At 36.4% G+C, this 26163-nt stretch overlaps 7 protein-coding genes across 7 annotated transcripts; all 7 read left to right on the top strand.

Moving 5' to 3' along the window:
- Positions 1–167: 167 nt before the first annotated feature.
- Tsp_06500 (conserved hypothetical protein) lies at positions 168–905 on the top strand. Its single transcript, XM_003378553.1, has 3 exons — positions 168–173; positions 232–254; positions 551–905. Exons 1-3 carry the CDS (start codon positions 168–170, stop codon positions 903–905), a joined length of 384 nt encoding a protein of 127 aa, XP_003378601.1.
- Positions 906–3164: 2259 nt separating this feature from the next.
- On the top strand, positions 3165–4324 carry Tsp_06501 (hypothetical protein). Its single transcript, XM_003378552.1, has 2 exons — positions 3165–4066; positions 4201–4324. The coding sequence occupies exons 1-2, from the start codon at positions 3165–3167 to the stop codon at positions 4322–4324; spliced, it is 1026 nt and encodes a 341-aa protein (XP_003378600.1).
- A 2880-nt stretch (positions 4325–7204) lies between these two features.
- On the top strand, positions 7205–12997 carry Tsp_06502 (conserved hypothetical protein). Its single transcript, XM_003378551.1, has 15 exons — positions 7205–7213; positions 7241–7290; positions 7738–7810; positions 7872–7972; positions 8032–8416; positions 8477–8596; positions 8652–8747; positions 8917–8997; positions 9029–9133; positions 9346–9498; positions 9544–9819; positions 10062–10268; positions 11565–11633; positions 11680–11787; positions 11891–12997. The coding sequence occupies exons 1-15, from the start codon at positions 7205–7207 to the stop codon at positions 12995–12997; spliced, it is 2940 nt and encodes a 979-aa protein (XP_003378599.1).
- Positions 12998–13846: 849 nt separating this feature from the next.
- Positions 13847–14465, top strand: Tsp_06503 (conserved hypothetical protein). The gene is made up of 2 exons (XM_003378550.1): positions 13847–13925; positions 14125–14465. Exons 1-2 carry the CDS (start codon positions 13847–13849, stop codon positions 14463–14465), a joined length of 420 nt encoding a protein of 139 aa, XP_003378598.1.
- A 21-nt stretch (positions 14466–14486) lies between these two features.
- Tsp_06504 (hypothetical protein) lies at positions 14487–19173 on the top strand. The gene is made up of 8 exons (XM_003378549.1): positions 14487–14660; positions 14726–15073; positions 15142–15158; positions 16099–16884; positions 17255–17660; positions 17684–17845; positions 17919–18332; positions 19066–19173. The coding sequence occupies exons 1-8, from the start codon at positions 14487–14489 to the stop codon at positions 19171–19173; spliced, it is 2415 nt and encodes an 804-aa protein (XP_003378597.1).
- Positions 19174–20300: 1127 nt separating this feature from the next.
- Tsp_06505 (conserved hypothetical protein) lies at positions 20301–21059 on the top strand. Its single transcript, XM_003378548.1, has 3 exons — positions 20301–20417; positions 20606–20707; positions 20967–21059. The coding sequence occupies exons 1-3, from the start codon at positions 20301–20303 to the stop codon at positions 21057–21059; spliced, it is 312 nt and encodes a 103-aa protein (XP_003378596.1).
- A 1351-nt stretch (positions 21060–22410) lies between these two features.
- Tsp_06506 (putative integrase core domain protein) lies at positions 22411–25930 on the top strand. Its single transcript, XM_003378547.1, has 3 exons — positions 22411–22758; positions 22899–23905; positions 23995–25930. Exons 1-3 carry the CDS (start codon positions 22411–22413, stop codon positions 25928–25930), a joined length of 3291 nt encoding a protein of 1096 aa, XP_003378595.1.
- Positions 25931–26163: the final 233 nt, after the last annotated feature.

Here is a 26163-nt window from a genome sequence, read left to right as displayed (position 1 = left end):
CAATTTTTATTTTATTTTCAAAAATAAAAAAATATTGAATTTGAATAATTTCACAATTTTACATTAAATGCTATGTTTTATTACAACTACATGTTTACCATATACACAAACTAATAGAATCAATATACTCTTATTATAAAAATATATAATAAGATGTGCTAAAACATATGATGGTTAGTCTCTTGAAAAAATGTTGTAAATTAATTTAAAAATTTTAAAGTTTTATTTAAGATGCAAAATTTCTTTTTGTGCAAGTTAATAAAGTTAAAATATTCAATGAAAAACAACTTCATCTATCGCTGAATTGTTCATCTTGCACAGGCTGGATATTTTACAAAATTTTTGAATAAGAATGAAAAACTAGCTGTAAAATTTATTTTCAACATATAAAACTGAAAACTAGCTTCGACCATCGTAAGTTTTGAACTATTATAAAGTTAGTGGCTTTTACACTGCTGATGGCATATAGCAGGCAGTTAGCAAGCATGATGCTGATGATCTCCAGAACTATTTTCCATTTTGCCAACCACTCAACGAAGCTTTCGTAAAGTACACTTGCTTCAAAAACGCGCTTAGGTCCAGCTACTGCTGCTACTGCTACTATTACTGCTACTGCTGCTGATGCTGCTGCTGCTACTACTACTACTGCTACTACTACTCACAAACCCAACCAGACTCCAGATGCTAATGTTTTCTATGATCTGCTTCAAGGAATGTATACAACAAACGTTAGCTTCTCCAGGCAGGAGAATAGGTTTGCTATTCTCTGGTTGCCAGCTGCGCGTCGGCTGTCCAAGCAAAAGCGCCGAAGTAAAACTAGCATTGCTAGTTTCCCTTGTGACGACAATTTTAGCGTTTATTTGACGGCCCAGCAAGAAAATATGCACCAGCCGTCAGTTGAATAGCAAGAAGCTAGGAAACAACAACAGCAAGGAAGCAAGCAGTCAAGCCTTCATTCAACTGCGAGCTTTGTAACGTATTTGTTCTCACTAAGCCGCCGCTCTCATTTCCCGTTCGTTTCAAGCCGTTACAGCTTAATAATTGCTACACATTTTGGTAAGCTCTTTTTTCAAATTCTTTTAGTTTGCTGCTTGACCACTGTCCACATAATTAATTATTCCTTCTCTTTTCCAAATTTCATTCATATACTGCTTGTAACGCTGAAACATATTTTTCAGTAGTTGGAAATGTTGAATAATCAATCTTCTAAAATGTTTTGCATTGGGAAAAGAAGTTTTTATCAGTATTATTCTCAACTAAAATATATCACCACTTGTACCATCTATGAACGTTTACTTTGTTTTTAAAGTTCTGCTCTATCATAATATAGTGAAGCGTGGAATAATGTTTGTGAACAATACATTTGAATGAATAGTTTTAAAATTTGTAATTTATAAAGCGTTTAAAATTCATCTTTGCTTGCACACAGTATTGCACATACATCATTGGGATCAAGTTTTCAGATGCTTTTACTGGCAATTAACAAGATGAAATTTAAAATAGAAGTTTTGCTTTTGGTATTTCATTTTCTTTTTTTGCCATTTCAAATTATAAAAGCATCCTTATTTACAAGAAGAAAAATCTTATTTTACTGTAGTAAAACATCAAGCAAAATTTATGAAATTGTATATGTTTTAAATTTTAAACTATAACTGAATTTATATTATCAAAATTGATGACTGAAAATTTTTATAACAGCACACAATTAATTGATTTTCAGTAAACAGCTAATTGCTTAGATTATTTTCACACTAATGACGAGAGCATTTCTCCTCACTGGACAGCTGCTCACTGCGTCATTCACAGCAATGTTCCATGCATGACACTGCCAAGCAGTGCTTAACAAACCAAGGAGTTGAATTTTTTGCTTCCCATGTGTATTTTTTCTTCTTAGATTGTTTTGAATAATTTAAAATGAAAGATGCATTTATTATGAATGACCAGTTGCATGCTTTACGCTTTGCGCATTCGATTTTGCTTTCAAATTATAAGAATTGATCATAAGTTTTTCACATTTTCCAGGCAAAATATGCTAAAATAAAGTTGCTGCATTAAAAAAGTTCACATATACTATTTAAAAAATACATTGTTTTATCAAATTAATTATGCAAATTATTAAATAAGTCTATTTTTATCTTACAATTTTTACATGATACCTGTTTTAGACCATTATTAATAGTATAGATTTTTCAATTGTATTAAATTGCAAGTAGATTTATAAGTGAAAATTAAAAAATTTCACAAATGAATTTAATTTTTATATTTTTTTAAACTGAATTAAAATAAACAAAAGTTACATTTAAATATTTGCAAACGAAAATAAAAAAAAAGTCAATCCTTATTTTCTTTAAACATGTTTATTTTTGCATTTTTGTTTTTCGTCATGAAATGCATTTCCGTCCAATGACGAAAGAGAGCATTTTTTGCAAAAATATTATTGCTGTTTGTTGCATTTGTTTTGTTAATTCGCTTGCATTATAATTCTGCTTTTATTAAAAAAAAATTTACTAGAATTTTCCTCTTAAATATAAAAGTGTTTTTTTGTGATTTTATAAATAAAAGTTGCATTATTGCATTACGAAGAAGACATATATAATTCGTGTTCTGCTTGTTGTGGATATATGTGTGTTTTTAGTGAAACTGTTATGCGTATGTTGCTTTGCTTTGAATTTGGCTACGCTGTTTTAACGCTTTTTCGTTTTTAGTCTTGTGATCATGTCGGAAGAAGAAGAAGTCGTTTCGTAAGTATATTCATCGTTTTGTTCACTTGAGCGATTGTGTTAAGCATACATACACGGCTGGGCTGTTGTTGTTGTTGTTGTTGCATACTCACTTGGCGTCTCTGTTGTGTTGTGACTTTTGCCAATGCTGCTTGGGTTGAGCTAAAAATACAGCAAATTAAATTCAAAGAGGTGCACAGTTGGATTGGGGGTTTTGAAGGCGGGGTAAAAATTCGCTTTGCTTAGCTTTGAGCTGTGAGCTTGCTGATCGATGTCGTCTCAGGTTAGCGTCGGTTTAAAGTCGACTTAGAGACTCGCCCAGTTGCGCAATCCTGTGCTCGTGTGCGTGTTTCTGCTTGTGCATTAGAGAGGACAAACGGGCCTGGACTCGGCGAAGACTTTTGCATTTTTTGAACTTCTTCCACAACTCAATCTATATGCAAAATGACCACACCTCGAAAAAGTTCAATAACGTTGGAAAATATTGGCAACATCCATGCTGTACTTAAGAATTTGATTCGTATCGATTCTCAGGAAAGACTTGAACGATCCAGGGAAAAATTGACTGAGTTTTACAATCAAAAACGACGCTTTTTAAATCGATGTGCTTCGATTACATCAGCAAATCGAGAAGAATTGCAAGAATCTTCACGTTTGCAACAAAATGCTCGGTCACAGTCGAGATCTTTGAGTGTCACAAATGTACCGTCTGCAACGATTCAATTCGATGCAAGCCAACCACCGTTGCTATTGAACACTATTCACGAAAATCATTCAGCCGATTATTCTTCGTCTTTAACTCGATCTGCCAGTGGTCAATTTCGATTCGCTTGTACACGACGACGATCACTGGCTACATCCGAATGTTTATGGGATCCAGAGTTGAAGTGTAAAACAGCCGAAGTGGTATTGTGTTGTTCTTCTCGTCGAAGGAAGCTACGAGAAGATGACCAAGAAATCAGAGATGATCCAAAAACCGCTCGCTTAGCCACTGATGTACCAATCGTTGAAAACCCCATTCAAGGTAGGAACTTCATTCGCTTTGTAGTATCTATACGAAAGCGAATTGGTGTAGGAAATGAACGGTATTCGTCCAGCCGAAAAATGGACAACGCTGGCGTGGAAGATTTGCGATTTGCTGGTATCCGTTTGAGACCAGTTTCACCACGTCGAGATAATCCAAGAAAGCACAGTGTCAACCAGACAGTGATTTCGGTGCAGCTGAGACGCACAGTAGCCGCTTCTTCTTCAGTGAAGCTACCAGTTCGAAAATGGCAGTCTGTCGATTTGGGATATCTGATGCTTGGCAAACCGAAATTGCTCGGTCGACTTCTCTGGCTATCAAGGTAGAGGGAATATACCGGTCAGGCAACTGGAACTCGGCGAGCTGACTGAATGTTCTCCATTGCTGACTGGTCGTCTTCTAAAACAAAAAAAAGTAAAAAAAATAGAAATAAATACCATCCCATCCATATTACAGTATTTTACGCATTTATTTGGCAATTTCACGAAGCAGGATGAAGTCTCGAGTCCAAGCCCGTCCATTTCCGTTTTGTCTTTATGGTCGGAAAACTGGGAACATTCTCAGTACAGCTGGTCACTGAAGAAGTTCTCTCTCTCTCTTTTATTATCTATCTGCTTTTCTATTTGTTTTTTTCTATCATCTTCAAAATTTTTATTATACAACAAACGGTCAGCACAATTTGACTTCCGGCCAAGCAGAGAACACTCAGCCAGATCGTCGTCAGTGACAGTTGTGCTGCAAGGATGTTCCCATTTTTCGTTCTTTTTGCCTAACTAACCCGGCGCATCTGCTCGATCAGCTATACAATTATATTACTAAAAAATAAATTAGCTTTTTTAAAAACAACAGCTAAAAAGTAACATCTGGTACGAAGTGAACTATTAATCTGTAACTGTATAAAACACTATAACAATATTTAACAATCTAAATTCAAATTTGCATACAATTATAGAAGAATAGATAAAGTTATGAAAAGAAAACCTGTCACTTTATACTAATTAACGTTTACTAATAAAATTGCATAACACTAAAACGAATATTTTGAAATTTAAATTATTTTTTGTACAAAAGTTTTAAAAGAGAAACAAAAAATTTTTTAATAGCTAGATAATTAATCATAGATACATAACTTGCGCTTTCAATACTTTTCAGCTAAACGTTTTTAAAACAAATTTCTCTTTATTCTAAATAATGAGAAGCATAACAAAGTAAAATACAATTTGCTCGTCTCGTTGTACTCTTTTTTAAACAGCTTAACTTGAAATATTTTTTGCAATAATTACACTTTGACTAACTGGATAATTTCGTTCACAATTGCATTGTAAATTCAGCTATGAGGTACTATATGTTTGTGATATAAAGCTAAATTATGATTTGCAGTTAGCTACTTAAATGATTAGCTGAATAATTAATTGTTTTAAGAAATTTCATCGAAGTTGCATTGCATTATTAATAATTGACCAAACAATAGAATGAATGAAATGACAAGTTTGCTCAATTGTATAATTATGCTTATTACGGTGCAACAGTTTATTTAAATTAAAAGCAATTTATCTCTGGAAAGTAAATAAAAAATTTATGTATGGTTATTTAGTTTATGCTGAATATATAGCTACACTATTTTGGTACTTGAATGCTTTCAAAGTGTAAATAAAATATTAATTTCATTTCATTCACAACATTAAATTATAGTTGATTTTCCTTTTTCATTATATTAGATTTCTGCTTTAAAATTCACGAAGCATAGTATATGGTGTTTGCATTCTGTTTTCATCATACGAAATTGAACATTTCTGCTCTTTAAGTTTCATTTCATTGCATAATAGTAGTATTGAGATAAATATTTTAAGCAGAACAACAGCTTCGCGTATATTTTTAGTTCAGAGAAGAAATTCCAAATGTGTTTTAATGACATCTGATAGTTATACAATGAGACATTTATTTCCTTCATTTTTCATGCGCATGATTATTTTAAATATTCATTCAACATATTTTTGATATTTGCTGAACATTTGCTCACCACTTTCACAAAGCACAACCTTGTAAACTTTTGAGCGGTATGAAAAATAAACACAACTTCCGTGTTTTTGCAGCAAATAAAAATACTGCTTTCATGACAATTGGCGCAAAACTGTTGCCGTCATTGCAATATTTCTTCTTTCACGGCAATATTAAATAACAATGAAACAGCTTATGCTTTGATTTTTCAACAAAGATTTGACATTTTTAAAAGTTGATGCTATTCAAAGATTAGCTGCATTAAAATACTAGCAACGCGCGTTGAACGTGTTGTTGCCTTTTGCATGCGCTTATAGTTTTGAAACAAATTTTTATTTAGCCAAAAACTTATTATTTTTTATTTTATATATAATTGTCGGTTGTTTCAGAGGAGAAGAGGAAGAAGAACCTGAAGTTGCCGAAGAATCTGGCAGGTGCGTATAAGTGATACAAAAACAAGTGTTTATATTATATTTGCTAATTATTTTTGTTCAATGCATGCTTAAAGAGAATTTTGTAAAATTGATCAACTCAACTAATGTGATATATTTACATTGTCTTTTTATTAATGCTTTTTTATAAAAACTTTGAATTTTTATGGCTGAGATTATAAGAATTGATTATTAAACGAAAAGATTTTTTAATTTATTTACTAAATATTATTGGCTTTGTGGATTTTTATGAGTGTTATGCAAGATGTTGTTAAATGGTGTGCAAAAAGTTGCCGCTGTTGTTTAATCGCTTTGCTTCGCTTTGTCACTAACCAGTGAGCAATTTGTAGCGAGGAGGATAATGCAGAGGAAGATGATGCGGAGGTGGAACATGAGTCGTAAGTGTATATTTTACTTTACATTTTAAATTTCATTTCAGATTGTGAATGGATTCATTTACACTGTATAGTATCGTTATTACAAAGCACAAATTAATGAATAAACTAATTAATGGAATTTTTTCTGATTATCAATGTATTATCTGTTTTGAATCTGAGGAATTGTCCAAAGAAATGTTAAAATTGTTGAAAAACAATTTTTTCAAAAAATTTCTCAAAACCTTTAGGAAAGTTTACTCTATGCTGACTCAGAGTTAAGGTCAAGACGTGTTTGCTATAATTTTAATAATCCTGAATTAATTTTGATGATTAATTACTGAAATTATGAAAAGCTTGCAGTTATTTTCAGTTTTATTATTGTTTTTTTGAGATTATCATTTGCAATACTTATTTCTAATTATCTTCATAATTTTCTCTTCAAATCAATTTATACAGTGCAAATCACCGTAAATTGTATTTATTATTTGAATGTTTTTGAATATTTGTAGTCAAAAAATCATCAGAGGCATTGAGTGCAGCTGAATCAATGTATTTTTTTCCAATACAACAAAATTAAGGTTATTGGGAATGTGAACAGAGGTGATGGAACACTCCCGTGATTTATTTTAGATATCTCACTAGATAGGTATGCAAATGGAACTGGTAATTTATAAGATTTATTTTATTTAGAGAAGAAGAAAAACCACGGTAAGCTGCAGTGAAGTGATTGGACTTCGAACGTTTTTGCGTGATAACACGCATCTAGGTTTTCTTTTCACTATCATTTAGTCGTGACTTAGTCACGTTTTCCTTCTTTCTTACTTCTGGTCTTTTTTTTCTTTTCCCATTATTCTACTTTTTTCTTCCTTTGACTATATTTTATTATTCTCCATCTTGCTGGTTCTGATAACTAGCTGATAATTTATAGAGAGAAAAAGAAGTAACGCATGCGTGCGCTTAATGCACTGCTTCGCATTTGAGCTTGTACTGCTATGTATATGTATCACCGTGTTGTTGTTTCTTTTAAATTGCACAGTGCATTATTATGTTCGAGTAGCTTTTTATTTTCTTATACATATATATATATATATATATATATGTTTTTTCTGTTTCACTTTTGGTTTTGCTCGATGCTTAGACAGGTACATTTTGCATGTCGGATGATGATCGTAGCGTACATTTTACAGACCCAAACCCAAATATTCCATTGACGACGAATCAGACGTAAAAGTACTGAACGAAGCTGAAAAAGCAATGCTAGTAAGCTTTATAATTAGATGTATTTAAGAAAACAAGAAAAAAACATTTTTAACGTGTTTAGGCAGCAAAAAAGAAGCACGAGGAAGAGGAGGCTTCAAAATTACGTGAATATGAGGAACAACGACGTATACAGCGTGAACGTGAAGAAGAAGAGTTGAAACAGTTGAAAGAAAAGCAGGCAATATCATAAATTCTATATTCGATATTCTGCTGTATTGTAGTGAAGATTCATATTATTTTATTCAGGAGCGACGACGTCGTGAACGTGAGGAAGAGGAACGCATCCTCGCCGAACGCCGACGTGAAGAGGAAGAACGTCGCAAACAAGAGGAAGAGGATCGTAAGCGACGAGCTGAGGATGACAAAAGACGAAAAGAGGAAGAGAAGAAAAAACGCCAGCAAATGATGGCAGGCTTGAATGCTTCCACTGGACCGAATTTTCAAATTGCCAAAAAAGATAAGAACACGGAAAAATTTGACAAATTCGGAAATATTGTCAAAGCTAAAGCTGAAATGGGACTCACCAAAGAACAACAGGAAGAACAAAAGCGCAAATTTTTGGCAGAACTTGTCAAGCCGCTTTCCACACAAGGCTTGGACATTCAGGTAATTTAATCAAAGCAGAGAAACATTTAATTCATTTGTTAATTTGATTTTTAATTCCAGGGTTTGCGTTCGAAAATTAAAGAATTTCACCAGCGCATATGTCGTTTGGAAGCTGACAAATACGACCTGGAAAAGCGGGGAGAGCGTCAAGATTATGATGTACGTACAAAAATGCTGTTTGTTAGTGAAGAATTTCTGTGAAATTGTTTCAAAAAATTAATTTACTGAACTTTAGTTGAAAGAATTAAATGAACGTCAACGTCAAATTTCCCGCAACAAAGCACTCAAGAAAGGTCTTGATCCGGAAGAAGCTGCCAACTCTAGGCACCCGGTATTTTTCATTGTGCAAAATGCAAATTTTATTCTATGAATGCACATGCTTTTCTTTTTATTCGTTCATTCAGCTTTTAGTTCTATCTTCAATTCAGTTTGTCTGCTATATTCAAAGTTGATACTTTTCTCTCTTGTGATCATAAGATAATTGCTGTTTTGTGTTATAGCCTAAAGTACCAATAGCGAGCAAATATGATAGACAAATTGATCGAAGATCTTATTCTGATCGTCGTCATTTGTTTGAAAACGTAAGATGATTTATTTTTTTTCTTTTTCTAGCCTAAAGTTCCTGTTACAAGCAAATATGATCGTCAAATTGATCGGAGGTCTTTTCATGAACGAAAATTAATATTTGAAGTTGTAAGTGTTCTAAAACGGGTCCCAGTTAGGAGAAAAATATTTCCCGGTGTTGGATAACATTTTCCTCACTCGTCCATTATTTGTAATTCAATAGAATTATCCTACAGTAATGAATGAATGAATGAATGAATGCATGCTGCTCGTTTACCTTGAAGAACTTAGAAATGGTGAAGGCTTGCTTCATTCAGTTTTTGCGCTATATGAGATGCAGAGATTTAGCGCATTCATTTTTAAAGCCCAACGCGCTGCCACATTTCCCAAATACGCCAGTCAGTCTGTTGATTTTGGAGAAAATTCACCAAGACGTAAAAACAAATAATACTGACAACAGCGATGTGGACTTTACGTTTACCGTACAGCCTTCTAAAGAGGTGTCATCACAGCATACTGTAATTCACTTACTTATTATAGCTGTTTCATGTAAATGTATATAGATACTTTCCAATGGTGTTTTGGAAAATTCTGTCCCAAAAGAAGAGAACGAGCATGATAATGATGAAGATACTTCTGACGTATCAGAAAGTAACGACTCTGTGAAAAATGAAACTAAACTTGTCGAAAAATCAAAGTCTGATTCTGAAAGTGAAGAAGATGAAAAAGACGAAAATGATGATGAAGATGAGGAGGGAGAGGAGGATGAAGAAGAAGAAGAAGAAGAAGAAAAGGAGGGGGAGGAGGAGGATGAAGATGAAGAAGAAGAGGATGAAGAAGTGGAAGAAAGCGATAAAACTGATGACCATAAATAATGAAATGCAAAAACATAAAATAGCATTTTAAAACTAAAATTAACAACAATTATGCCATTTATGAAAATTAAGAAATCATTTGACAATGACCTCCGATGGAATAATAATATTTTCAAAATAAAACAGTACAAAGAATTTTAGGAAATCTTAATAATATATGCTTTTTTACTTGAAGTAAAAAATCTGTTAACATTTTAAAATTCCAGCCCTTAAAAAAGAAGCAGCAACCAATTTTTCATGGCAGCGCTAGACCACCTCTCAAGTGGGGCAGGAAAGAGAATGAAGAGTTGGAAAATCTTCGTCGCAATCTGGAGCCTCCAAAATACATTGAACAAGTAAAAGTTGAAGGTGCTAGACCTCCTATGGAACCGATACCGGTACAGATGCCTGACGTTTATGAAAATGGATCCGTGGTAAATTGAAATTATTTATTTGATTTTGATAATTGTGACTTTGGAACTGTTTAGAATTACGCAAATGCATATGAAGAAGAGGAAGAAGAATAATTAATACACTAATTGAATCAATCAATGCTTAGTCATATTTTTAAACTGTCGTTTGCTTTTATTTTGTTTATAAGTCATTGTGTGGTTCTGAAACCACCTAGAATTTCAGTAGGCTAACAATTAACAAACTGGCTGGCTGTAGAGGAAAAATTAATCACATGCTTATTATACTCAGTTTTTTATTTCCTAATGATAAGATGCAGTAATTTGCAAATGCTTTTTCTGAAAATTCACTCAGTCAGCTGTTAATAAAGTTTTTTTCTGTTATTTTGCTTACATTTGTATTTGTTAACTTTCTCACAAAAACGTTTCGAGGACTTACACATCGACCAAATTCATTACATAATGCCATTTTTAACTAAATACATTGCATTATTTGAATCATTGCTTATGTAAGTAAAAGCTAATAATAATAGTAATTATGATGGGCAGTTGTTCAACTATAAAATGAAGTAAATTGAATGTGAAAGCAATTGTCTATGAAGGCGATAATCAAATAATGATTTTTTTATAAAATAAGTTTAAATATAAGATGTAAGATTATATTAAATTTGTTGAATATTTTCAAACATTCAATACAAAACATTATCGATGATTATAAATAAATTTGGAAAATTTGGTATATTAATGTGTGTATAACCTAAAAATAAATAACGATTTAGTAAAAGAAATGTTATTTATATAAATGTAGTTATTAACATATTATCAACCAGTATATTTGTATATTATTTATTATCTTGACTAATGTTTCAAATAAGCTGAAACTGACAAATTGAAAAATGTATCTACAAAAGTTCTGCTCTTTTATTATAATTTGATTAACATTCATGTTAATGATTATTTTAATTAATAAATTTGCATAGTTGTATAATGTTTGACACGAATTATGAGCATTGCTACTCATGGTAAACTAACTTTTCAATTCTCGGTTCAATTAAACTGCATTTTTATTAAATAAACGGAACTTTAAAAGAAAATAATATTTATTTTCCCAGTTCTAGCTAGCTTTAGCTATCAGATGACAAAAACAAATATCTGTAAGTTATATAATTTTAAAATGTTTGTTCCTCATAACAAGGCTTGTTGACATTTAATAGTTGAATGAATTTTCATAAAATCTATCAGCTATTAGTTTTCTATAAAATGAAAAATAATACAATGTTTATTTTTCATCTCAATTTTTGTTTTGATTTCAGTATTTAGTGGCATGAACTCCCTGATCAAAAAATGCTCCCTGAATGCTATGGTGATAATTATCATGGGAATATTTTTGTTATTCTTAGGATGGAATCATTTTATATATAAGGAAAAAAATCAGTTTTATTCCTTAAGCAACTACCTGCTTTATCAGAAGAATGTTTTTTATAAGTTTGACAAAATTCAATGCAAGCAAAATGTTAAACAAGCGGTAAACTTAATTGAAAAGGTAAGTATAATTAATTATGAAAATGCTTTCGTTGTAAACATTTATGATTGAGATTTTCTAAAGGATGCTTTACATTCATATTTTGTGCTTGGTTTTCTTTCAGGCTCAAAAGTTGAAATTCAATCACAATGGATTACAAATAGGGGTGCTTATTTCATTGCCTTCTAGGGAAGATAATTTTTATGTTGTTCAGTTTATTACGTTCATTTATGCATCCTGGAAGTATGTAAATGAACATAAATTTGAAGTTGTAAATCAGCAGACTATAAATTCAGCGTCCCTGAATGTGATAGATTTGTTGGTATTTTGCATGAAATCGTCTTGCTCATTTATGCCGCCGGACTGTATTGTTTTGCAAAACGGAAAAATGAAAACTGCTGATCAAACCCGTAGAAATTTGCCTACCTGTTATATTATTCCCACAGAAGAGTTTAAGCATAGATACAGCAGTGTAAATTCTTATGTATTTTTAAACGCTCCTGAAGTTAATGATCTTGCAAAACAGTATGATTACTTTATCAGAACCGATATAGACAGTTTCTTAAGTCCTGCATTGTTACTTTTTAAGTTAGACAATAAAACACCTATAATAACAGGGCATGGAGGATATTGTACCAAATATACGACGCACCGTCTTCATGCAGTAGCAAAGCGGCTTCAACTTAACCACCAAAAAGTTCATTGTCCAGGCTCGACTTGGTTTGGAAAAAGTGATGTAATTATTAAATTAGCCAATCTGAGTGCGCATTTAGCAATGATAATTTATGACAATGAATTTGATGCAAAAAAATATCCAGAATTGCGACCATTTTTTAAAAATTCTGCATTTGGACAATGGCCTGAATGGTGGAAGCCTGTTTCATCGATGTATGCTCAAGAACTTGCTCTGAATCATCTAATTAAAAACTTTACTACTCATTTCATTCAGAGAGATTTGCTCGACGTCGAATCATGTCGAGAGAGCAGCATTTTCAATCATTTGCACGTCCACACATGGCATGATGATTGTGAGTTTCAGAAGTTTAAATTTCTCAATCCTATAGTTGCAAATTTAACACATGGGAGACCGGTGTTCTTGAGAACAGACAATGCGTTTCCGAAACTTGCAAAGTGCATGTCAGTAAAGGAATATTGTACCCACATAGCTTGGAATGGAGTTCATCGTTACTTTGCTTCTCTTGCAATGACATCGCCATATTTTAAAGATTGATCAACAAGTTACTATCCAAGTTCAAATAAAGTATTATGTTTGTGTTGAAAGTGTATGTAATGCGTTAAAAAATAAAAACTGGCTAAAAAATATAATTTAGATGACTAAATATTGAAATACAATACAAGCATAATGCTCAACTAATATTTCATTCGTAATTTATAAAACAGTTCAAGTGAACGCAGTTCAAATTCAACGTTTAAAATTACGTAGGAAACTGCAACGAATTTCAAATTTTCATATTGTTAATGTTTACTTTCATGTAAAAGCAGTATATACTGCTAAACGATCCTATTTTATTTATAATTTAATAAAATAAATTTTATTTAAATAAAATTTAAAATTAACTGTTTTATATTTAACATTTTATCATAAATATTTTCTCATTTCATTTTTCTGTAAAATGTTCTTTAACTTTTATTTAATACAGCAATATACATTCGACCAATTACAATTCAACTATGATCTCATTCGCGTTTCGATGAAGACATGCGGGGTAATAAAGAGAAATAAACACAACGCAATCGATTAAGCCGTTTATTAGAACGTGCTACTGACAATCACCGTAATAAATTACACTGCGGTCGACAACCAACTGAACACCACGCACCAACACCCAACTAGCTAACAACACTTCACGCCAACCAACCACCATAACCTTTCTGATGATCAAGTATCACACCACACACTTCTACCGATCGGTCGCCAGGCTTTCTTGCGGTGGCGGCTCTCTTTCTGCCGTGCCTGGAATAGATTATTTTTAAGATTTACTACCACAAGGTACCTGCTGATGATCCTCTCTTTGAGTGCACTGTAATTTCTTCTCTGGTGGTGCCTTCTGACCAAACCATGACTAAAGTTTGGGCTGGGGCAAAAGCAAGATCGAAGAAGCATGCCGCAACCAATGATCAATTGAACTTCTGGAGGCGTTGGACGAACTATGCATAGAGTTTGTTGGCGCCGCTGAGATCAAAGAACAAGTCACGATGACTGAGGAGCTCTACCGTGAGAATGATGCAATCTAGGCAGAATTAGAGCAGGACCTGGAAGCGGAAGGAAGAAGATGCGCGATAGAGGACTGGTCAAAGTACCAGAAGATCTTCAGACAGCGGAAAGCGCGAGTTAAGATAGGCGCAAGGAGAACGGCCGATGGGTACCGACAGCAGCAGCCACGGCAGAGTCGCCAGGAAATGGAAAGCTACCAGAGCTGAGGCTTCCGCAGTTCACTTGGTCAGTGCTCAAATTCCCCACTTTCTGGGCCCAGTATGCATCGAGAGTCCATGAGAGAAGCGACCTGGATATTGCCACAAAGTTCGCATACCTGGTGCCGACTACTGAAGGGAAGATGCGGAGCACCATTGAAAGAATTCTCATCACCGCGGCAAACTACCCGCTCGCGGCGGAAATTCTTAAGAGTCGATTAAGCCAGCCTGAGATAGTGGCGTGTGAGCGTAACATGACCCTGTGAAAAGCAACAGCGTGCCGTGAGATGACGACGCAGGGCATCCAGATCTTGGTGATCGAGCTCACCAAACACTTGAGGTGTCTCACGGCGCTGGGCAAGGATATGTCCACTGGCGGCTTCCCTGTGAGTGAGGCCTTGACGCCTATCGTCAAGGATAAGTTCCCGCATCTCAAATTGCAGAGAACGTGGCATCTCAAGGTGATTTCAGAGCCAGCAAATGACGATGATTTGTGAAAATTCCTGGAGGAGAGAGAAAAATTTAGGCGGACACACTCCCCACACTGCGCCGAAGGAAGACTCGGAGAGCCCGAGAAGAGGAGGAAAGGCAGGGTGTTTCTGAAGATGTCGACGCGTCCGAAGCGAAGCAACAGAGTCCGCATTACGTCGCCTGGCATCTGTCACCAAGAGCTAGCTGTCCCTTCTTAAGATCTGGTGGCATCCTTCCCGTCATAAGGAAGAACCTGGCTGAAACTCTGGGTCTTACCGGGCTGTACGAGAGCGTTCATCTCGTGACGGGCAGTGGTTGCATAGGGTCCGAGCGTCGGATGAGGAGAGTTGACTTCCAGCTGGGGGATGAAAGTAACTCAGACCAGACGGTGCCGTGGTGCCGCGTATGAGCGTTTGCCATCCCACGGATATCTACGGGAAGATCCAACAAAATGAAATGTAAAAATTGCAGTCTACTCCGGTGCTCCGGTGACATGGAATTTGTCGCCTACATAAATAATTAGAAAAAAATTTTTATTTTTCATTATTCATTGTTGTCATAGATCATTTTCGGTATGTTTAAATATTTTCATGTAGCATTTCTATCATTGCCATGATTTAATAAATATTTTTATTTTTTAAGTTTATTCACATTGAAATAACTTGATTTTCAAAATTTTCTTAAACTTTTATACAATTAGAATGCTGGTAAACAATTTCTTTTTTTAATTTACAATCTAATTTCAATTTTTATTTTCAATCACTGTATACTGTAGGATTCTGTTTTACTTGATGAAACTTTTCAATCAATAACATATGATAAAGAAGATGAAATGTAGCAGCCTTTGAGTAGTTTCGGTCGACAACACGAAAATTGATTGACAACAATCTATTACAAAAATATTTTAATTACATTTTATAATTATTTTTAGTAATAAATTGATTATTTTTTATTGATAAATTTCAACAAAAAAATTCAAATTTCAATGGATTAGTATTTCACATATTAATGGTGATTTTTTAATAATATCTTAAAAATTCGTTCTTATTTTAATAACAATTATCGTTTAGCTTTATTTTTTATATAACTAATAAGAAACTTTAGTTCTATTAATTAATTCACAGTATTATTTTATTGATACTTGATTTCCAGTAATTTATACGTAGGGATGTTTTCGTTCAGTTCATTTTGCTGATTACTTTTTTTAAATATTTTTAAAAGTTATGTAATTTCAAAGTTATTTAGTGAAAACTCAATTAAATGACAGATAGAACACTGTGTTTATATAGTTTTGATCCCATTATATTTTTTTGTATCGCACTTTACAGCATTTACAGAAGATTATTATGTTTAGAAGTATTTAAAAGCACTCTCATTAACGAGTACATTTTGGTTTTTATATATTTTCATTTCATGTAAAATTTTTAGGATGCAAGAACTGTTGTTAGCATTGCTGGGCCTTGGTAACGAAAATCTTTGGGAAAGTTTAAAAGCATGTGATGTACTTAACCCTGCAGAACGAGAAATCACGGATTTTCTCCATGGAATAGGACAGAAATATGCACAAATTCGCCATTTCATTCGAGAGCAAGACCGTCTGAACAGTGAAGTGATAAACAAAGGCAGTTCAACGCCCATGCGTAATACTTACTTGGTTGAAATTGCTGCCGGTTTGTCGCACACGTTACTGAAACCGTATGAAGATCGGATATGCTTAGCTGATAAACGTTTCTCTGAGGAACCGACGTGGAAACTTATTAGACTTCATTCTTGGTTTCATGAATATAACTGGATTTTTGAAGTTGTAGTAAAACTGTGCAAATCCTTCTCTGAACTATATGGAGGGAAAGTATTCTTTTTGTTGAAAGATGCATTGGAGACATGCCCAGATGGATTGACATCTTGTTTGGAAAACTTAATTTTACGTTGCCAAATGGTTCTTTATCGACAAATAATTTCTTGGCTTGTTCACGATCTACTTCCACCAAATGATGATTTTTTCATTCAACGACGTGGTGGTAAATCAAATTCAGTTAATAATTGTGAAATTATTGAATCGTTTTTGCCTTTATACATTGACCTCAAAACTGCAAACCAAATTCTTTGCATCGGTGTTAAAAATAAGCTCATGTTGGATTGTTTTCAAGAAAATGGTGAAGAGCGAAATTTAAAACTTTGCCAATTCAACGCTAAAAGAAATATTTATGCTGACAAGTATGTTTATAATTTGTGGTGTATATTATGGGTATATATATTCAGCAGTTTGATTCATTATACTTTCTGAAAAGTTCTAATTCACTTTAGAACGAATTAAATGGAATATTTTGAAATAAAAGTATTTCATTCGATTACAGTAATAAATTATGATTTTCAAGTTATATGAATTTAAGTTTTGCATCTTATGTAAAACTTGATTTAAATTCATTTAATTATCAAAGCTTTTTTCTTCCAATTATATTTATTTTGCATTTTTAAATATCTTACAGTGCATGTACATTCAGTATATGTACGTACATAATGAATTAATGAATAGCAAAGCGGTAAAAGGCAAATGATAATTTAATTTGGAAAATTTTTATTACAGGTTGAAGCAAATTTTTGTGCAACGTACTTTTCCGAAGATAGAAATGTCATTACTGATCGACAGCTGGCATAAAGATATAACAGAACAGTTGTGGAATCAGGCTTTGCAAGGTCAGAGTTTCCTGAGCATATTTCGAGAAATAAATAAATTTTATTTTCTTGGAAATGGTGCTTTATTTCAATATTTCATCGACTTAGCCGAAGATCAGTTGCCCAAAACTGTCGGAGAGCTTGGAATTGTGGATTCTCTGAATGCGGTCTTTCGTGTTGCACAGGGAAGCTTCGATTGCAGAAGCGACGTTGAACGGGTTAGGCTGAAACTTCGAGCTGGTGCTTCAGAAGATCAATCTTTATTCAGTGCTGTGGAGCTGAGTTTGGATTTGGGGCGGAATAAAATATTTGCACATGTATTCTCTTCGTCATTTTTCAGCCGTTGCAACGATGTGTTTCGTTTTTTGCTGAAAATACGTTACGCTCAATTTACCGTCAACAGATGTTGGTTTCTTTTCATCAAAAGTCGTCAAAGCAGTCCTGCGTTGTCGAAAAAGCAGAAATTGATGAGTTGTATGAATTTTATAATGAACAATTTGCAGTGCTATTTTCAGGTGCACTCATTTTTGCAAAGGCACATTTAATATTCACAATTTGAAATTTACTGATTTCAGATAGATGTCCTGGAGACTCTTCGACGTGGATTTTTGTTAGCAGTGCAACAGAGTTGTGATATACATCGATTGCCGCTTTTGTTGGAACAATTTATGGACATGCTGGAGAAAGCTTTGATGATTCGCATGGCTGATCTGTGCGATTTGATCGATCGATTGTTGCTGATTTGCGAGTGTTTTTGTCGATGCAGCAAAAATGCAGATGCCGATGAGAATGATGATGCGGAACGCGTGCACAACACTTACATCTCTTTGGAACGGTGCATGACGACTCTTTATCGAATATTAGCTAATCCGAAGACCAGACAAGCTTACCCACTCTTTTCTCAATTGCTGCTCAAACTGGACATGAACAGTTATTTTTCAAACTCTAATGCTATTAAATATGCCAGAGAGGAATTTATGCAATCACCAGTCAATGCTTACAAAACTTTGTTCCTTGCAAACGCATCGTGATCCAACTGCAAAATGAGAAGAGTCTGTTGTTATTTATTCATTTCTGAATAGCTTGTATCAAGTGTACCTTACTGTAGTAGCTTCTATGCATTTTGTAGCATTTTCAATGGAGAATTTTCAATTTCCTGAACTCAAAACTTCGCTCATTTTTGAGATTTCTATTTAATTGGTTAACGCTGGTTGATTGATTAATTCATTTTTTACATTTTTCTCTTCATACTGTTGGTCAGTTTTTTAGTTCGAATAAGTAAATAAATTTTAAAATTAAATTCATGATTTCACATTATATCTGCTTTATTTTATTAAAATAAACATTTTTGTTTTTGCTTTCCTTTATTTGATAATTTTACTTATGACTTCATTAAACATTTTTTAAGTTAAATCACTAAATTCATTAGATATATAATAATTTTAAAAAATATTTTGTAATTCAATTTATTGTGTTACTTGCAAGAATTTTCAATAAGACTTATGAAATATGTTACTTTTACATTATCAAACCCAGTGTTTATCCTATGTATTATTGTTCAAAATTATAGCACAACAATTGCATAAAAGCAGTTAAAATATTTTGTTATATAGTGTTGCGCTGCTCATTATAACTTGTTTTCGTTTTTGGAACCTCTGTTACTTCACATAATAAAATTACATTTAAACAGTCAATAGAAAAAATTTTAATTTTAATTCACAGAAGAAGAAGTGCCAGGCTAAGTGTCATGGCAAGCGCATTGCAACTTTCGCTATAACGCTTTGTAAACCAAACGTCAGTAGTCAATCGTTACTCTTCAGCAATTGGTAAAATGCTGCACTGAAAGCACAAAATCTTAGCAAGAATTACTGGTAAAGTGCAAACAAATTGAAGAAAATTTGTCTGAAAAAGCTGCAGTCTGGTGCCAACAGTAATAATTTAAGCATAAAATGCAGATGATGTTGCATGATTAGTTGTTGATAGTTAAATTTAGATATAAAAATGGCATATAGCAGAAATGTCAAAGTTGCCACTTCAAGCAAATATTTTAATCACTGAAGCGTTAGAATTGAATAACAATTCTAGTAATTCTCTGTCAAAGTGACATTTTTCTTTTGTAAGAGAACAGCACGGACAAAAAAACTAGGAAAGCATATTCAGGCTGGTGGTTGCTTTACAATTACTGGTTTCAATAAGCATCTAATGATGTAATGGTTTAAGCTAGAATTGGATAAGACAAGATTGATGCAAAATGTTCAACCAATTTGTGTGGAAACTGCATCAGCGAGTAAAATCTGGAAGGAATTTGTCAAATACTTGATATTATGTTGGAAAGAACTGTAGGAGAATACTGAAAAAGTTTTTGGCAATGAGAATCTTGAATAAGAAATCAACAAGAGATGAATACTGGGTTAATAAATGTTAAAAATCCTGTGCATCGCGGAAGATTGAAAAAAAATGCTTAATATCATTAAGTGTATAGTACTTACTGTATAGTATACAAAAATTCTCATGTAAAATATTACAATTTTGTATAATAATTACATGTATAATAATTAAATTTCATTGATCACGTGAAAAGCTGCGTTAATGCTGAACCATATAATCTATGAATATATCAAACATGTATTGTAACGTCTCTTCGGGTACAACCGCATTTAAACAGGGTGCTCGAACCGCCAGGAAAATAATAATGTTAGGAAATTTTCTGTCAGCAAAGAGGGATGCGAGAGAAGCTTCTTGACTGTCCTATATGTTTGTGTGAAGGTGGACTCGTTTCTAAGTTGTTCGAGAACAGCTACGAGTCACAATGAGCCGCAAATTATTAAATAATAATTTATTTTTTCATTGTTCATATACAACTGTTGTGCTATGCTAGGGAATAATGTCAGAATACTGAATAATCTGTTTGAAAAATCTGGAATGTTGTGGTAACATTTCCAATTTCCCGGTTACAAATGGCGCTAATGCTGACGTTACGTGTTAGCTCGCAATTTCACTTAATTTTACGCATGAATTCACGCATATGCCTTTGTCAAACATTGTTCGCGTTTCTCGTCACATTACATACGTTAGTAAAGGCGATTTTAATACAAATGGAAAATGCACAATTGACATATTGTTCACAGTTGCAGCTTTCCAGCTAAACGAAAGAGTGACAAATACTAAATTGTTAGCATCTGATTAGCATTGCAAGAATTCTCTGGAAGAACGTGTTGAGTTTTTGATCAGTTTGACCTGCATTATTATCACGTAAATTGAGACAACAGACGTAAGATCAGATAACACAAACACAACAACTAGAGAGAGGATTCAAAGAAGCACAACATACAAATTGATAGAACTAAGCTTACTAGCATGCAAGGTATTTTCACACGCACACCAACACACTTAACTATATCTTTTTATATCCACACAATAATACGACACAATGATTATCAGGTTTCAAATAAATTGTTTTTTTCATCAACGGAACGTTGTTTAAAAGCAAAAAGTAAATAATGTATGATGATAATGTAACGAAAGCCCTATTTTTACTTTCATTTTCTTCTCGACCCAGTTTGTTTTTTCTTTCTGCTGTTTTTCATTTGTTTTATTAAAAAATTATATTTCATGATTTTCAGGTTTTTCTCACTCAAACATTCAATCTCAACGGGAATTTGATTCCCACTGTAGACTGTCCGGGTAATCGCGATCAAGTTTACAGTCAGTGCTAATGAGCAACTATTAATGAAATGCCACGTCCGATCCGTGGCAATATTCCACAAAACACAAGTGGTGGAAGAGGCGTATATTCCATCAACAAAGATTAGAGAAACAAAGAATGAATGATTCACAAATAAGTGCGGCACTGCACGGCCAATGCGATGTGCATAATACCAAACTCCATCTATGCTCTCATTCACTTTTCGCGACTATTTTTAAGCTGAGTTCAATCATCTATTACCTCATATGACATCTGGGACTTTTTGGCCAGTGTAGTCTTTTATTGCTCATAAAGGCCATGATTTACCGCACGTCACATTGCAATTTTAACATCCTTTTTTTGAGAATTTTTCTTGAATATCAAGGTTTTTCGGCTTGCTTATCACAACTATAAAAATATACCTGTAATGGATCTTCCTCGTCGATAACGATAATCAAGTTTCAGTGGAGTGTATAATTAACCCGCGGTTCGACTATTTGAACCACTGAGTTCTATCTTCGATGTACGGTTCCCCTATTGGACCCGCGTCGTAAGCTCCAACGACTTACCTATTGTCTCTGCTGATTCCAGTCACGTTTTCTCCGGTATTCCTTCCCGTCTTTCGAATATAAAGACCAAAACACAATCTCGAAAAGAACACCAACGCTTTATTCGACTAGAGATCAACTGACTCACACACACTGACTAAGTCTGACTGACTCTAACTAACTAACTAACTGACAACTATATATACATGTGATACACACACGAAAGAAAAACAAACTACAACAACAATTAGGTCAAATATATCGGGTTGCTTCTAAACGATAACGACTGGTTCGCTGGTATCGAATTGCTTCCAGACAAAACAACTATGGTCAGCTACATCGGATTACTTCCAAACAATAACAACTATGATCTGCTATATCAGGTTACTTCTTTCTTCTAAAAATACCTCATCATACTGTCGATTATTGACGCTCAGGTTTTGTCTTCGGTTGGAATCTGCAACAATACCTTTGAGATATCAGATTACGAGTAGATTACTTTTAGAATATCATTTTAAAAATATAATATGAAACATTAAATTATTATGCAATGGTTATTTTATTTTGAAATCGAGAATTTATTGTTTCAACTTTAGTTTTCAAATATACTGTAGCAGAACCGTCATACTGTACTTAATGCGAGATTGATACCTACTCATTATTAACCCACAAAAACAGTATGGTTGTTGATATAAATAGTTAGTTAGTTAGCTAGCGTGTGTGTGTTTCGTGTTCGATCGAGTAAACGTTGTACGCAACAATTGCGACCGTTTTAATGCGCTTATGAATTCAGCCCTCGCAGGAGATACAAAACCCTCTCAACTTCTGCGAGAAATGCGCCGAAATTGCGGCAAGGATTTAGATCCAAACACCTGTTTCTTCAAAAAACTTTTCCTACAACGACTCCCGCTAAATATTCAAATGATACTTCGAGCAAACACGTACTCGAACATAGAAGAAATGGCAAATAAAGCAGACGAACTCATAGCCCTCAGTAATAACGGCTCTGGTTCAATTTGCACTGTCAAAAAAGTGAACGGCGACAAGGCTCCGACGCTAGAGGAACGGATCGAAGACCTGGAAGAGCGGTTCCGATCCTTAAACAGACGTCCAGACGACGCCCCCCGGACTCCCAGCCCTAAACGCCGGAGGTCGAGCCGCGAGGGACGGCATACATCGCCAGTATGCTACTTCCATCAGAAATTCGGGACACGTGCCCGCAAATGCCGTTCTCCCTGCCGGTACCAGGGAAACAGACGGCCCGGGACCTCATGGCAGTAGGGTCCTCGGGCAAACGGGTGCGCTGCCTTTTCTTCGTGCAGGAGAGGAGCTACGGAATGCGTTTCCTTGTGGATACCCGTTCCGAAGTCAGCGTGGTGCCATATAAGGCTACTCTGCGCAGTCAACTCCACACCACAGATATCCCACAGCTAACAGCTGTCAACGGCACTCGTATCGATGTCGTCGGTAGTCGAGAGTTGACAGTGGACCTGGGTTTTACGCGCCCGATGAAATGGAAATTCATCGTCGCACGAATCGCACAGCCCATCCTTGGTGCAGACTTCCTTCGGCACTTTAGCCTACTCGTCGACCTGAAGCATCAACGCCTGGTAGACATGACGTCGTGGACCTTCTCGAACGGACTCGTCAAGACCAGCAATACAAAAGTTGTCAGTTGTTTGCAACACGGATCGGATCATAACCTTAAGATTTTAAAAAAATATCCATCCCTGACATTTTGCTTCAGAACGAGTAAGCCGGCCACCCACTCGATACAGCACCACATCCTCACGCACGGACCACCGGTTTTCGCAAGACCCCGACGGTTACCGCCTGACCGGCTGGAACTCGCGAGAAAGGAATTCGACATCCTGCTGGATCTCGGCATCATACGACCATCTAGCAGCAGTTGGGCGTCACCGCTTCACATGGTTCCAAAGAAACAACCAAATACCTGGCGCCCATGTGGAGATTATCGACGCCTCAAAAACGTGACGAAGCCCGACAGATACCCGATCCCCAGCATCAACGACTTCGTCACGCAGTTGGGCGGCCGGACGATCTTCTCCAAAGTTGACCTGATCCGCGCCTATCAACAGATCCCGGTGGCGGAAGAAGATATTCCGAAGACGGCCATCACGACACCTTTCGGCCTTTTTGAATACGTGAGAATGCCATTCGGTCTGCGAAATGCGGCTCAAACATTCCAGCGTTTTATGGACGAAGTGACTAGAGGGTTGCGATTCTGCTTCGTCTACTTGGACGACGTGCTAGTAGCGAGCCGCAGCAAGGAAGAGCACGAAAAACACCTCGCTACTCTTTTTCAGCGGTTTGAAAAAAGTACGGCGTCAAGCTGAACCCGGCAAAATGCGTTTTCTTCGCGCCGGACCTTGAGTTCCTCGGGTTCAAGGTCTGCAGCCAAGGCATCAAGCCGTTGGCAGAAAAAGTCGGAGCGATACGCAGATTCCGTCAACCGACGACCATGCGCGAACTCCGCCAATTCCTCGGTTGTGTGAATTTCTATCGCCGCTTCATACCGCGAGCTGCCACGTTGCTGGCACCGCTAGAAAAGTTGACATCTTCACATAGTTCACACAATAAACTGAAACTGCCGGAGGATGCGGTTAATGCTTTTGACGAAGTGAAAGAAGCACTGGCTAACGCGACGCTATTGAGCCACCCCCAAGAAGGCGCAGCTTTGTCACTGGTGGTCGATGCGTCCGACCACGCAGCCGGGGCGGCACTGCAACAACGACACAAAGGGCGTTGGTCCCCCCTCGCGTTCTTCTCACGTCGTTTCCAACCGCGCGAAATGAGATACAGCGCATTCGGACGGGAATTGCTCGCCATATACCTAGCCATTCGTCATTTCCGACACTGGCTAGAAGGGCGGCAGTTCACGGTCTTGACTGACCACAAACCGATTGTGCAAGCAGTGCAACGTGGCACTGGCAGTCACAATCCGCGCGAAGTACGCCAGCTAGACTACATAACATCCTTTACTAGCGACGTGCGACACATTAAGGGAACACAGAATACCGTTGCCGACTTGTTGTCCAGAGCATCGGTAGGCTCGCTTTCTGTCGTTTTAGATTCGGTCAACCTGAGACAGCTCGCCGACGCTCAACAAGCCGATCCCGAGTTGCCGGCTGTCAGACGTTACAGTTCGTTGCGATTGCGCCGCGTCAAGCTGGAAGGTACCGACATAGTCCTGTGGTGCGACACCGCACAAAGCAAGACTCGTCCCTACGTGCCGCAACCTTTACGCCGCAAAGTCTTCACCACGCTGCACGGTCTGTCCCATCCCAGTATCCGCGGTTCACGACGACTGGTGAAACAGAGTTACGTATGGCCAGGAATGAACAAAGACGTCGCGCGTTGGACACGAAGCTGTCTGACCTGTCAACGCACGAAAGTGCACCGGCATACGAAAACTCCGCTCGAAATTTTCACCGTGCCGGATAGACGTTTCGATCACGTCCATGTGGACATCGTCGGACCACTACCACCGTCGCGCGGATTTTCCTACCTGCTTACGGTAATAGATCGCTTTACCCGTTGGCCGGAGGTAGTGCCCTTAACCAACACGTCCGCCGATACCGTATGTCGGGCTTTCTTGTCAACGTGGGTAGCGAGATTTGGAATCCCGAGCATCGTCACCACCGACCAAAGCCGGCAGTTCCAGAGCGCTCTGTGGCGAGAACTCACCACTGCGCTCGGTATCAAGTTGGCACCGGCGTCAGCATATCACCCACAGACCAACGGAATGGTGGAAAGGTTCCATCGACACTTGAAGACCGCCTTAGCAGCGCACGCGAATCACTCGCATCGGTGGATCGACGCTCTTCTCCTAGTGCTGCTTGGCATCCGCAGCAGCGTGAAAGAAGATCTCAGGCATGCACCGGCCGAACTGGTTTATGGATCGCCACTACGCCTGCCCGGTGTATTCTTCACCAAAACACTCCCCTCGAGCGCCGCAGCTCTCAGCGACCACCTACGGATTCTTTTCGACTCCATTCGACCGACACCGTCAAGAGTTGCATGGTCGCGGAAATGGTTCGTGCCGAAAGAGTTGAAGGACTGCACGCACGTCTTCGTGCGGAACGACGCTCCACGACCAACCCTATCACCGACGTACGACGGACCGTACTTGGTGCTGAGCCGCGCCGGCAAAACTATCACTATCTGCTGCCAGGACAAGACGAAGACCATCAGTTTTGACAGAGTGAAGCCGGCATTTTTGGATTCGGGAGACGCTCCTCACGTACGGAGCATGCAGCTCAGTCCACCGCGAAATAATTCGCAGAAGCGTCGTCGCGTCACGTTTGCGCAACCGATTGAAGTCATATCATGACTTCATCTGGGGGAGGGCTGTGTAGCGGAACCGTCATACTGTACTTAATGCGAGATTGATACCTACTCATTATTAACCCACAAAAACAGTATGGTTGTTGATATAAATAGTTAGTTAGTTAGCTAGCTTGTGTGTGTTTCGTGTTCGATCGAGTAAACGTTGTACGCAACAATACTATTATATAAATCTTAATATTTATTATTTATTATTACAGCTAAGTATTTTATAAGTAA

Source organism: Trichinella spiralis (assembly GCF_000181795.1).
Source record: "Trichinella spiralis strain ISS 195 chromosome Unknown Scfld4, whole genome shotgun sequence".
Taxonomy (NCBI): domain Eukaryota; kingdom Metazoa; phylum Nematoda; class Enoplea; order Trichinellida; family Trichinellidae; genus Trichinella; species Trichinella spiralis.
The sequence above is the reverse complement of the archived record's forward strand: the minus strand, read 5'-3'. Positions and strand labels throughout refer to the sequence as shown.

Excerpts from the sequence above, each read along its gene's own strand:
- Tsp_06500 (XM_003378553.1), top strand. Across the intron at positions 255-550 it reads CAAAATTTCTTTTTGTGCAA|TACACTTGCTTCAAAAACGC; the intron begins GTTAATAAAGTT and ends GCTTTCGTAAAG.
- Tsp_06501 (XM_003378552.1), top strand. The coding sequence starts at position 3,165 with ATGACCACACCTCGAAAAAGTTCAATAACGTTGGAAAATATTGGCAAC. Across the intron at positions 4,067-4,200 it reads CGACTTCTCTGGCTATCAAG|TATTTTACGCATTTATTTGG; the intron begins GTAGAGGGAATA and ends TCCATATTACAG.
- Tsp_06502 (XM_003378551.1), top strand. Across the intron at positions 10,269-11,564 it reads TTTATGAAAATGGATCCGTG|TGGCATGAACTCCCTGATCA; the intron begins GTAAATTGAAAT and ends TTCAGTATTTAG. Across the intron at positions 11,788-11,890 it reads CGGTAAACTTAATTGAAAAG|GCTCAAAAGTTGAAATTCAA; the intron begins GTAAGTATAATT and ends GTTTTCTTTCAG.
- Tsp_06503 (XM_003378550.1), top strand. The coding sequence starts at position 13,847 with ATGACTAAAGTTTGGGCTGGGGCAAAAGCAAGATCGAAGAAGCATGCC. Across the intron at positions 13,926-14,124 it reads TCAATTGAACTTCTGGAGGC|ATAGGCGCAAGGAGAACGGC; the intron begins GTTGGACGAACT and ends GCGCGAGTTAAG.
- Tsp_06504 (XM_003378549.1), top strand. The coding sequence starts at position 14,487 with ATGACGACGCAGGGCATCCAGATCTTGGTGATCGAGCTCACCAAACAC. Across the intron at positions 17,846-17,918 it reads TTTATAATGAACAATTTGCA|ATAGATGTCCTGGAGACTCT; the intron begins GTGCTATTTTCA and ends TACTGATTTCAG. Across the intron at positions 18,333-19,065 it reads AGGAATTTATGCAATCACCA|AAGAAGAAGTGCCAGGCTAA; the intron begins GTCAATGCTTAC and ends TTTAATTCACAG.
- Tsp_06505 (XM_003378548.1), top strand. The coding sequence starts at position 20,301 with ATGGCGCTAATGCTGACGTTACGTGTTAGCTCGCAATTTCACTTAATT. Across the intron at positions 20,418-20,605 it reads TCGTCACATTACATACGTTA|ACAACAGACGTAAGATCAGA; the intron begins GTAAAGGCGATT and ends ACGTAAATTGAG. Across the intron at positions 20,708-20,966 it reads TAAGCTTACTAGCATGCAAG|GTTTTTCTCACTCAAACATT; the intron begins GTATTTTCACAC and ends CATGATTTTCAG.
- Tsp_06506 (XM_003378547.1), top strand. The coding sequence starts at position 22,411 with ATGCGCCGAAATTGCGGCAAGGATTTAGATCCAAACACCTGTTTCTTC. Across the intron at positions 22,759-22,898 it reads AGGGACGGCATACATCGCCA|GAGAGGAGCTACGGAATGCG; the intron begins GTATGCTACTTC and ends TTCTTCGTGCAG. Across the intron at positions 23,906-23,994 it reads CTCGCTACTCTTTTTCAGCG|CCAAGGCATCAAGCCGTTGG; the intron begins GTTTGAAAAAAG and ends CAAGGTCTGCAG.